Raw genomic sequence first — 12,142 nt, 5'->3', positions numbered from 1 at the left:
GGACAAGGAATGAAAGCACTCATTCCAGGGATAAATGGTTCCCATTTCTGAAAGGACTGGCTCCCAGCCCATTAACCCAGGCCGCTGTACAAAACCACAGGCAGTATCTGCAAAACCACTGACACATCATTCTGAAATGAACATTTTTAAGAATGCTTGTTCCCCTGAGACTTACAGTGTTTACAGTTGCCTCAGTGTCAGCAGTGTTGGATCCAGCTGTGATTGCACCCATGATCCTGGGGAATGGACTGGGAGGTGGAAAGATTGTCCCGCTCTGCTGCAAACTCTGGAGACATGTAAGCAGGTCATCAGCCTAAAGTAGCAATCAGAAACAGTGATTAGGGAAAATATTACATTGTGACCTCCCACTGCACAAACATGTACACACACACACACACACATACAGACAGGCACACACACATGTACGCACATACACATGTACACACACACACGTACACACAGACACATATGTACACACACACGTACACACACACAGACACAAGACACACACACATGCAGACACATATGTTCACACACATACCCACACACATGTACACACAGACACATATGTAAACACACATGTGTACACACAGACATACATGTACACACACAGACACATGCACATACACTCACATACATGCAATTGAGTTTAAATTCCTCAGCTCCCCTGTGCCATTTGAACTCTGATATTTGGGTCATTAAACCAGATCTCTGTGTTACTCATCCAGCAATATGAACCCCATGCTAACATTCTCATCCAGCTATCTAACTAATTAATCCCACTCCGACTGCTCTCTCCCCATCGCCCTGCAAATCTCTCCTGCAAGTATTTATCTAATTCCATTTCGAAAGTTGCAATTGAATTTGCTTCCACTATCCTTTCAGGCAGCACCTTCCAGATTACAATAACTCACTGCACATTCATTCATTCTGCACAGTCTGCCATTGTCTGCCTGTGATACGGCAGAGAAACAGGCCTTTCAGCCCATCGTGTCTGTATTGGGTGACAGTGCCTTTGGGCAGATGGAGAGCATAATAGTGAGTAACTTGCCTTTAGCTGGAGCTTGTTCCTCTCACGCTGAATCCCATCGAGAGCAGCAGTGACTCGCCACAATTCCCGATCCTTCTCCAGGAGTTGATCTGCAAGGTGTTGATTTTTCTCTCTCAGACAATCCAGCTCAGCTTCCCACTGACTCCTTTCTTCCTGCAGCTCTGGGGTCAGGTCAACCCCCAATTCCCGTTCCACCTCCTCAATCCTCTGGAGTGGAGATTAAGTGGGGTTTGGTTACAGCAACAGTAACACAAGCATGGGCGCATAACTTAGCCAAGTCTTAGTGGGTAATCCGAGTTCTAGCTGTTTACTGAATAAGCCAGTTCTGCGAGGCAGGTAAGGGGGAAAAGGCTGATAATAAACCCCAAACGAAGCTACTGATGGGGGTGGGGCAGGGCCACAGCAGGGGGTGGGGGCAACTGCTCCAAGGTGAACTGGAACACTTAACCACACCATCCCCCCACCACCTCCCATCAATCCTCCTGGGTGCTAGGAAAATGGGAATGATTTAGATTAGAATTAGATTTGATTTAATATTGTCACATGTATTAACATACAATGAAAAGTATTGCTTCTTGTACGCTATATAGACATTCACAGAGAAGGAAACAATAGAGTGCAGAATGTACTATTACAGTCATAGCTAGGATGTAGAGAAAGATCAACTTAATGCAAGTAGGCCCATTCAAAAGTCTGAAGGCACCAGGGAAGAAGCTGTTCTTGTGTTGGTTGATACGTGACCTCAGACTTTTATATCTTTTTCCCAAAGGAAGAAGGTGGGAAAGAGAATGTCCGGGGTGCGTGGGGCCTTGATTATGCTGGCTGCTTTGTTTGGAGGACCTAAGGACCTATGTGCAGAAATGTTACATCAGAAAAAGGAGGAGGCCATTCATCCCCTCGAGACTATTCTCCCATTCAATGAGATCAGGGCTGCTCTGTGACCTAATGTTACATACCCACCTTAATCCCATATTCTTTAATAGCCTCGGTTCACAATCATCTATCAATTTCAATTGTAAAATGAACATTTGTTGGTTGTGGAAGGGAGTTCCAAACTTCTACCACTCTTTGTCTGGAAAAGTGTTCCTGGAAGATTTGGCTGTGTTTTCTAAACTCTGCTCCCCTCATGCTAGACTTCCCTCTTCCACAACCAACAATAATTTCTCTCCCTCTATCCAATCTGCTCACCTTTGTGTCTGGAAAACCTCAGTCACATTATCCCTCACCCTTTTAAGTTTCAGCGAATCCCACCCTGGAATCAATAGCAGAGAGACTGGCCATTCGCTCCAATTCTTTTCTCTTCCACAAGAGGCGCCTGCCACTTTAAAGACCTCCTCCAATTCTGCCACTTCATATCTCACAATTCCCTTCTCTCTCATGTTCTGCATCAAACTTCCACTGAATGCACAATGTTCTCTGCTTCACCATGTGGCAGTGAGTTCCACATTCTCACCACACTCACCATTCCTCCAAACTTCTTCATTTGATCTATTAGTGACCATCCTTTGTGTTATGTATTTAAATGGTTACAGATTGCTTTAAGAGCTGATTACATGATTTGTCAGTGATGTCATTAGGGTGTTGCAAAGGCTGCAGTTTCACTTTCAGTTTGTACTCTGTACAAACAAGAACGCCTAGAACAAGGCTAATGTTGTTAGCTGGAAGCTACGTGTGCAAGCCGCAGGGGCAATTCTTCCAAAAATATTCTGAGAGTCGAATTTGTGTAAAAACTGGAGTAAATCCCAATTTTTTTTAATGGGAGTTTCAGAATGAATCTCCCACACTCTGTGCATTGTAGAGTGCACTAGCGTGAATCAGTTCAAAACACTGCAGGCGGGGCCTATTCCCACTGGAAAGACTGGCAGCATAGCGCTGAGCGGATCACTACATATGTGCCAATCTGCCAGTGCTAAGATTGGCACATTTCAGGAGACCCAAACTGCTGGCCTCCCGATCACTGGTCAGAGCCACGACCGTGGCATCGCTGCCTCACTGACACCACCACCCCCCCAACCTCCATAGCCCGATCCCTAGCCCCCCCGGACATATCTGAGTCAGCCTCGCACTCTCCCCTTCACTCTGCAGTCCCCAGATCACCTCAATCTCACCCCCCTGACAGTGCCAATCTCTGATTCACCCCCACCAGGCTCCAATCTCCCCCCCCCCCACCGCAGCCCTGAAACCGCCCCCCCCCCCCCCCCCCCACCACCCACAGACCAAAGCCCCACCCCGATGCCCAGCCCCGATCGCTGGCCTCCCTCCCTCTGTCACCCAGCCGGACTGTAGAGTGGTTCAGGTCCCCCCACCCACACCAATCGCCCTCAGAAACTCTGCCCCTTTAGGCCCCGGCCCATTAGGCCCACCCCCGGCACTGCCTGATGCCCGGTGGGGAGTGCCAAAATGCCCCCTTAGGCATAGCCACTTTGCCCCTTGAGCAGTGCCGGGGGCCAGGCTGGCAGTGCCAGGTGGGCACCCCTCTCAGCATGAGCTAGTGGGGAGCTACTGTAAACCCCACTGGACTGAGCCACTCCTGACAGAGGAGGGGGAGAGAGTCTAGTGGGCCTGGAGACTTCAGTCCTGGACCTGCTAATGACACTGACATTGTATTAAGACAATAATTTAATAAATTATTCAGCTCTGTGCCAAGTTCTGATCCAATGTTCAGATCCTTTGACCCAGTGTCCAAAGTCTGACCCAGTGTCCAGAGTTTAACTCAGTGTCCAGACTATTGACCCAATGTTCAGAGTCTGACCCAGTGTCCAGCTTCCTGACCCAGTGTCCAGATCCTTTGAGCCAGTGTCCAGAGTCTGACAAGTGTCCAAAATCTGACCCAGTGTCCAGACCCCTGACCCAGTGTCCAGATCCCTGACCCAGCGTCCAGAGTCTGACCCAATGTCCAGATCCTTTGACCCTTACCTGAGTGACCAGCTTCCAGCGGGTGAGTGCTGCCTCCTCTTCCTGGTCAGGGTCAGTGTAGCGATGTGGAATTCCTGCCCTCCGGGTTCGGACTGTGTCCTCGAGTTCCGTCAGCACCTGATGCAGTTTCTGGGACAGCTCACACGGTTCTCCTGAGACAGGAAATGGAACGGGGTGATAGTGGTGAGGCCAGGAATCAGGAGCATCCAAACTCAACCTCACGGCAGGAGTTTAACTATGCCTCAGCCACAATCACTTTCATTCATATAGCGCCTTTAGCGTGGTAAAACATCATCCCAAGGAGCCTCACACAGCATTATCAATGAGTCACATAAGGAAGTATCAGGAACTGGTGGGCAAACATTTGGTGAAAGCAATGGGTATTAAGCAGTAAACGCAAATTACTGCAGATGCTGGATTCTGAAACCAAAAGAGAAAACACTGGAAAATCTCAGCAGGTCTGTCAGCATCTGTAAGAGAGAAAAGAGCTGACATTTCGAGTCCAGATAATCCTTTGGCAAAGATATTAAGGAGAATTGTAAAGGAGGATTGATTGGTAGAGAAGAGGAGAGGCTTAGGGAGGTAATTCCAGAGTTTAGCCATCAGTGATGGAACAAAGGAAATGGTGGATTTGCAGGTTAGTGGGGGTTACAGAGATCAAAAGAGACAGATCCTGATCAATTGTGATAAACACTGAAACATTAAACTGGATGGTCTACCACAAAGACAGGTTGAAAGCTTCCACCATTGCAATTAAGTTTCTATTTACCCTTTGCCTCTCAATTTCCATCCCCAAGGCAAACTCAGGTGCTTTGGGCATTTCTCTCTGAGAGGAATCCACTTACCCCTTCCACTTCCCGCTTCCACTTCTATCCCAAAGGGAACATTGCACAGAAAGAAAACACAGGCTTTTCTCAAATATGCAAATAAAGCCTTGGTTTCAGTTCTTATTTCAAAAGTTGGCACGTCTGACAGTGCAGCACTCCCTCACCTGAACCCATGAGCTTTGACAAAAAACAACAGATAATCCATGATTCTCATGGAGGCCCTTTCCTACTGACCTGTGATCCTCGAGGTTTGACAAAGTTGTGCTGGACAGTCTGAGTCAGTGGCTGGGTCTTGGTCTGAACCGAGACAGGCGCTGTCCTCCAGGTAATGACTGTCACTGAGGTCTGAGCAAGTGTCCAGATATTCATCTTCTTCCCTGCAAGGAAAGTAAGGCGATAAGAAAACTGGAAAGCGAGAGTGAGCAAAATGCAGTGGGTTTTTTTGGAGGTGGGGGGGAGGCCTCAGGCTTCTTAAAGACAGGTGAGCAGCCAGACTGAGTCCATTGCGATTCCGACCCAAAAACAAGATGCACAGATTGGTTGGAGCTGGAGATTGAATGGAGAAAGCACAGTCTGCCAACCCTGCAGAAAGCAGCTCCCACTGCAGGAAGTGACTCTTTCTGGTGATTCCTGCACTGACCTGTCCAGACATCGGGTAGGGAAGGGGTGGTTGGAGTGGGAAAAGGTGCGTGTGGGGTGGGGTGAGGGGTAGGGGTGGGGAATCTTTGTGAGTTCAGTGCTCAGTTTGAGCCGCTCACTGCTGGATAGTCACTCTGAGTCATTCGGCCTGTTCCAGGCTGGTCACTGTCACTCTGGGCTTGTCTCCATGCTTTGGTTGCTGGGGATTGAGTGATCAGTCACTCTGAGCCAGTTAACCTGAAATGGAAGCTCTCGGCTGGCCATTCTGGGTCAGTCACTCTGGGCTGGCCATTCTGGGTCAGTCACTCCGGGCTGACCATTCTGGGTCAGTCACTCCGGGCTGGCCATTCTGGGTCAGTCACTCCGGGCTGACCATTCTGGGTCAGTCACTCCGGGCTGGCCATTCTGGATCAGTCACTCTGGGCTGGTCACTCTGGGTCAGTCACTCCGGGCTGACCATTCTGGGTCAGTCACTCTGGGCTGGTCACTCTGGGTCAGTCACTCTGGGCTGGTCACTCTGGGTCAGTCACTCTGGGCTGGTCACTCTAAGGGGTCATTCCTCTGGTCAGTCACTCTCGGTCACTTATTCTGTATTGGTCACTCCAAAAGAGAATCAAAGTAGAGATAATGGGTTATTATAGAGAGAATGAGCAGTTATGAGGTGCTCTCCTTTCTTGGAGACAGGGTAGTTTATATTTTACACGATTGATGGGTGGACAGATTCCTGCTTTCTTTCCTGCTAGGAAATCAATAGGAGAAACTGAACTGGAATTCCACAATTCTCTGGTAAATGTACCTGACTCTCCACAGCCTGTCTGCTAGAGCAGTCAGAGGCTGGAAACTCTGTGATGAATAATTCATCTCCTGATTCCCAAAAGCCTGTCCGCCATCTGCAAGACACAAGTCAGGAGTGTAATGGAATACTCTCCCTTGCCTGGATAAGTGCGGCTTCAAAAACACTCAAGAAGCTCAACACCATCCAAAACAAAGCAGCTTGTTTGATTAGTATCCCATTCACAAACTTCAATCCCTCCACCACCAATGCACAGTGGCAGCCGTGTGCACCACCTACAAGGAACTCACCAAGGCTCCTTCAACAACACCTTCCAAACTCTACCATCTAGAAGGACAAGGGCAACATTACATGGGAACCACCACCTGGAGGTTCCTCCCCAAGTCACTCACCATCCTGAAATATTGGAAATATATTGCCGTGCCTTCACTGTCGCTGGGTCAAAATCCTGGAGCTCTCTCCCTAACAGCACTATGGGTGTACCTACATCACAAAGACAGCAGCATTTCAAGAAGGCAGCTCACCACCAGCTTCTCAAGGGCAATTAGGGATGGGCAATAAGTGCTGGCCCAGCCAGTGATGCCTACATTCCATGAAGCAATAAAAAAGTCTCCAGCAGAGATGACTGCTCCCTCCTTTCGATAATTCCACAGTAAATTCTAGAATAGTCATTTGGTCGCACAGAACCTGAGTATTGCTAAATAAAAAGAGACAAGTTGTTGAAGTTTTTCATCTTGCACTCATCAGGACAAATGCCAGACCACCAAATTTCAAAGGGAGTAACAAATTATACTGCATCAGAAAAGTGCAGTGATTGGCTGGCACGTCAATTCTGATTAGTTGAGGCATTTCAGTGGTGATCCAATCAGGGAGCTATAGATGTTACCTCACAGGATATTGGCTATCCCATGAGATTATTGCTTGCTATGTATCGCGCATATTCACAAATTGGGCTTCAGGTCACCACCAGACCAGAAAAGCGTGAAGTCTAGCTGAGGGTAAGATAGCTCAAACATTCGAACAACAGGTGAGGTTAGCTATTTGCGATGAAGCAGTCCTTTGAAACATCCTGACAGAATGAAAGGCGCTATAGAAATGCGCATCCTTCTTACAAGCCTGACATTTACATTTGATTTGCACTGCAGCTGAATCAGACACAAGGAAATAAATTGGAGGAACCTGGGTCATGAGCTGAGAAATGACACAGGGAGTAGGTTTTGAGGTTTCATTGTCAAATTGACCCCTCCCTACCCATGGGGCTTGGCTAGCACCATTCCCACTACCCACCCCCCCAACCTCCACCACCTAACCCCGTCACCCAGGATGAGTAGTCATGAGGAAAGGAGAAAGAGACAGTAATCAGAAACACTTGGTTTCCGTGCGCACCTGATGGTTGTCACTGTGAGTCTATCGATCTTCCTGTTCAGCTCAGCAATAACAACGAGTAACTCTGTGATCTGTTCTTCATAATGTAGCACGGCTAATGCCTCCTCCTCTTCCTCCTCCTCCGGCACCTCCAAATTCACCTCTGTGGAGTCCGTGGTCAACAGAGAGTCCGGGAACTGTACAGATGGTAAAAAACAACACTCACAACACTACACAATATGATGCAAAGAGGCCATGTGACAGATACGTGTGATGGATCAATGACTGATGTGTCCGTGAGTAACCATTCCCTGTGTGACAGGTCCTTGTGTGACACAACATTGGACAGCCTGTAGTACAAATGCTGCTATTAAAATTCAAGCTGTTGTTGTCAAGTGTGACTGTTTGATCTTAAGAGGGCAGAGGCTGCATTAGACAAAGCAGGAAGCTCTTTAACATGTGAACAATCACTAAATTGCAAAAGGAACCTTGAATAATCTGGGTGCAAATGGCTTCTGTTCTTAGCTTGTTAATGTTTCTGTTTATCCATTGGCATTGGCTGATATAGAATGAGCTGGTGTGGAGATGCCGGCGCTGGACTGGGGTAAACACAGTAAGACGTATCACAACACCAGGTTAAAGTCCAACAGGTTTATTTGGAGCAAATGTCACTAGAGTGGAAGATCGACAGAAAGCTAGTAGCGTTTGCTACAAATAACCTGTTGGACTTTAACCTGATGTTGTGAGACTTCTTAGAATGAACTGCCAGAGAAAGTGGTTGAGGCGGGTACAATAGCAATATTTAAAAAGCATTTGGATAAGTACATGGATGGGAAAGTTCTAGAAGGATATGGGCCAAACATGGGCAACTGGGACTAGCTGGGAGGGCACTGTGGTCGGCATGGACCAGTTGGACCGAAAGGCCTGTTTCCGTGCTGTATTGCTCTATGACTTTATGACTGGATAACATCACTTCCCTTTAAACAAGTCACTTTATGATTGGTAGGTGCTGACTTTTGACTATGATTTGTTTTGGGACTGGATCCACAATAAGACAGCATCTGTTCCATATCAAAGCCGACCTCACTCTCCTCCCCACTAGACGAAACCAATCTCAACCTTTAATCACTTTAAACACCTTACTGCTTTTTTTCAAGAGAAAGGAGAGATACGGCTTGAATTCCATAGTGTTGTAAATTCTTTTTGATTTGATTTATTATTGTCACATATATGAACATGCAGTGAAAAGTATTGTTTGTTGTGCTCTATACAGAAGGAGACGATGCAGAATGTAGTATTACAGTCATAGCTAGGATGTGGAGAAAGATCAACTTAATGCAAGGTAGGTCCATTCAAAAGTCTGATAGCAGCTGGGACAAAGCTGTTCTTGTGTCAATTGGCATGTGACCTCAGACTTTTGTATCTTTTTCCTGACAGAAGAAGGTGGAAAAGAGAACGTCGAGGGTGCATGGCATCCTTTATTATTCTGGCTGTTTTGCTGAAGCAGCGAGAAGTGTAGACAGAGTCAAGGGATGGGAGGCTGGTTTGTGTGATGGATTGGGCTACATTCATGGCCTTTTGTAGTTCCTTGCAGTCTTGGGCAGAGCAGGAGTCATACCAAGCTGTGATACAACTAGAAAGAATGCTTTCTGTGGTGCACCTGTAAAAGTTGGTGAGAATCGTAGCTGACATGCCAAATTTCCTTCAGCTCTTCAACTATCCCATTATTTTTTGAAAGTTCTCACTGAATCTGCTTCCACTGCCCTTTCAGGCAGCACTTTTCAGATCACAACATCTCACTGGGTAAAAAAATCTTGGTTAGAATTCTCCAGCTGCTCATGCCAGTGGGATTCTCCAATCCTGTTGGCAGCGCAGCCCCACCTGTGGGTTTCCCACTGGTATAGGGTGATGTTAATGGGAATTCCCATCGACAGTGGCAGGACCAGAGAACCCACTGGCAGCAAATAACGCGCCGTCTCCCACAGGCAGGAGACACACGGCTGGGAGACTGGAGAATCTCACCCCTCATCTTTCCACTCTGGGTAATCACCTAATCTGTTTCCTTTGGTGTATTTCCTCTATCACATACATTCCTTATTGGGTGGTGTGGTTAGTGCTGTTGCCTCACAGTGCCAGGGACCCGGTTTCAATCCCTGGCTTGGATCACTGTCCGTGTGGAGTCTGCATGTTCTCCCCGTGTCTGTGTGGAGTTTCGCTGGGTGCTCCAGTTTCCTCCCACAGACTGAAAGACATGATGATTAGGGGCATTGATCCAAACAGGCGCCGGAATCTGGCGACTAGGGGATCTTCACAGTAACTTCATTGCAGTGTTAATGTAAGCCTCACTTGTGACTAATAAATAAACTTTATAAAAATAAATCAAATCTCCCCTAAACCTCCCCACTAAGGTTTAAAATGTTACTAAAAAACAGACTATCTGGTGGTAATCAGATTTTTTTTGTGGGATCTTGCTCTTCGCAAATTGGCTACCATGTTTCCTACATTACAACAGTGACTACACTTTTAAAAGTAGCTGTAAAGCCTTTTGGGATTTCCTGAGGTCCTTAAGGCGCTATAGAAATTTTCTTTTCTCTCGATTCTCCGTGCAACTGAACCCACTGTAAGTGGACAAACACCAACAATGTTCACCAGATACAGACCCATTTTACAAAGTTTAAGTTTGTTTATTTATTAGTGTCACAAGTAAGGCTTACATTAACACTGCAATGAAGTTCCTGTGAAATTCCCCTAGTTGCCACGCTCTGGCACCTGTTTGGGTCAATGCCCCCAACCAGCACGTCTTTCAGAATGGGAGGAAACCGGTGCACCCGGAGGAAACCCACGCAGACACGGGGAGAACGTGCAAAGTCCACACAGACAGTGATCCAAGCCGGGAATCAAACCCGTTCCCTGGTGCTGTGAGGCAGCAGTGCTAACCACTATGTCACTGTGCCACGACAACAGCAACAAAGAACAGCAATAGGACAGAAAGATTCGATCAGTCCCAGGTGAAAACTCTCCCTCAGCATTAAGAGCTCCTCACATTGTATCTGAGCATTCTGAATGCAGCAGCTTAGGGATCGAATGGTTCACTTATTGAACAGCTCAATGAAGTTGAAGGAGTGTTTTTATATAAGATTGTACCTCCATGCCGGAACACCCCTTCCGAAACTTCTGGTTCTTTTCGCTGTTTCCTTCCTTTCTTTACAAAGATGCTACTTGATGAATGGTGTAGGGTAAAGGTTAGGTAGGAATTTGCTGGCTTCTTGGCTTCACTGACTTCAGGGTTTGTCTGGTCAAACTTGGGATTGTTTTCTGAACTTGGCAAGTAAGATTCTGAGAGTTATCAGCCTTTGAGATTTCCTGCCGGAATCGCCCTTCCCCTGGTCTGCTGAAAGTCAACATCCTTTTGGATTATAATTTCCTCTTTCAGGTTAACCCTCAAAGGCTGCCAGTCGCCACACGAGGAACGCATCAATTTACACCGCAGGAGTGGTACGGTGGCACAGTGGTTAGCACCACCGCCTCACAGCGCCAGGGACCGGGTTCGATTCCCCGGCTTGGATCTCTGTCTGTGTGGAGTTTGCACGTTCTCCCCGTGTCTGCGTGGGTTTCCTCTGGGTGCACCGGTTTCCTCCCACAGTCTGAAAGACGTGCATTGACCCGAACAGGCGCCAGAGTGTGGCAACTTGGGGAATTTCACAGTAACTTCATTGCAGTGTTTATGTAAACCTTACTTGTGACACTAATAAATAAACTTTAAAACTTGAGATCCAGGCTATTTCACTCATCTGCTCTGTTCAGGCTCCGTGTGAACCTCCAGTCGTCCTGTCTCCATCTCACTCAGTCAATATTGCCCTTTGTTCTTTTCTCATCCATATTCTGCTTCTCCTTAAATAGAGTCATAGAGGTTTACAGCGTGGAAATAGGCCCTTCGGCCCAACTTGTCCATGCCACCCTATTTTTAAAATCCCTAAGCTAATCCCAATTGCCTGTGTTTGGCCCATATCCCTCTATACCCATCTTAACCAGGTAATTGTCTAAATGCTTTTTAAAAGGCAAAATTGTACCCATCTCACTACAGCCTCTGGCAACTTGTTCTAGACACTCACCACTCTCTATGTGAAAAAATTGCCCTTCTGCACACTTTTGTATCTCTCCCCTTTCACCTTAAACTAGTGCCATCTAGTTTTAGACTCTGCTACCTTTGGGAAAAAATGTTGACTATCTAGCTGATCAATGCCCCTTAAGCCTCCGATGCTCCAGAGATAAAAGTCTATACAGCCTGTCCTTACAACTCAAAGCATCAATTCCCTGTAGCATCCTAATAAATCTTTCCTGCACTCTTTCTAGTTTAATAATATCCTTTCTATAATAGGGTGACCAGAACTATACACAGTATTCCAAGTGTGGCCTTACCAATGTCTTGCAGAACTTCAACAAGACGTCCCAACTTCTGTATTCAATTTCCTGACCAATGAAACCTAGCACGCTGAATGCCTTCTTCATCACTCTGTCCACCTGTGACTCCACTTTCAAGGAGCTATGAAC

General features: G+C 46.9%; 1 protein-coding gene across 1 annotated transcript in view; it reads right to left on the bottom strand.

The window, feature by feature from the left end:
• The window catches only part of ushbp1 (Usher syndrome 1C binding protein 1), a 29,727-nt gene extending 18,835 nt beyond the window's left edge, over window positions 1-10,892 (bottom strand). Inside the window, exons 1-6 of the mRNA XM_080213119.1 lie at window positions 10,736-10,892; window positions 7,613-7,788; window positions 5,029-5,171; window positions 3,968-4,119; window positions 1,052-1,258; window positions 176-313 (exon numbers count right to left, since the gene is read on the bottom strand). Of these exons, the coding sequence (XP_080069245.1) occupies window positions 176-313; window positions 1,052-1,258; window positions 3,968-4,119; window positions 5,029-5,171; window positions 7,613-7,788; window positions 10,736-10,741 (822 nt within the window). The 5' untranslated portion in view covers window positions 10,742-10,892. The remainder of the gene's footprint in view (window positions 1-175; window positions 314-1,051; window positions 1,259-3,967; window positions 4,120-5,028; window positions 5,172-7,612; window positions 7,789-10,735) is intronic.
• Between the last annotated feature and the right edge of the window lie 1,250 nt (window positions 10,893-12,142).

This window comes from Carcharhinus amblyrhynchos, chromosome 26 (assembly GCF_965287045.1).
Source record: "Carcharhinus amblyrhynchos chromosome 26, sCarAmb.v2.hapA, whole genome shotgun sequence".
Taxonomy (NCBI): domain Eukaryota; kingdom Metazoa; phylum Chordata; class Chondrichthyes; order Carcharhiniformes; family Carcharhinidae; genus Carcharhinus; species Carcharhinus amblyrhynchos.
This window is presented reverse-complemented; position numbering and strand designations above follow the sequence as displayed.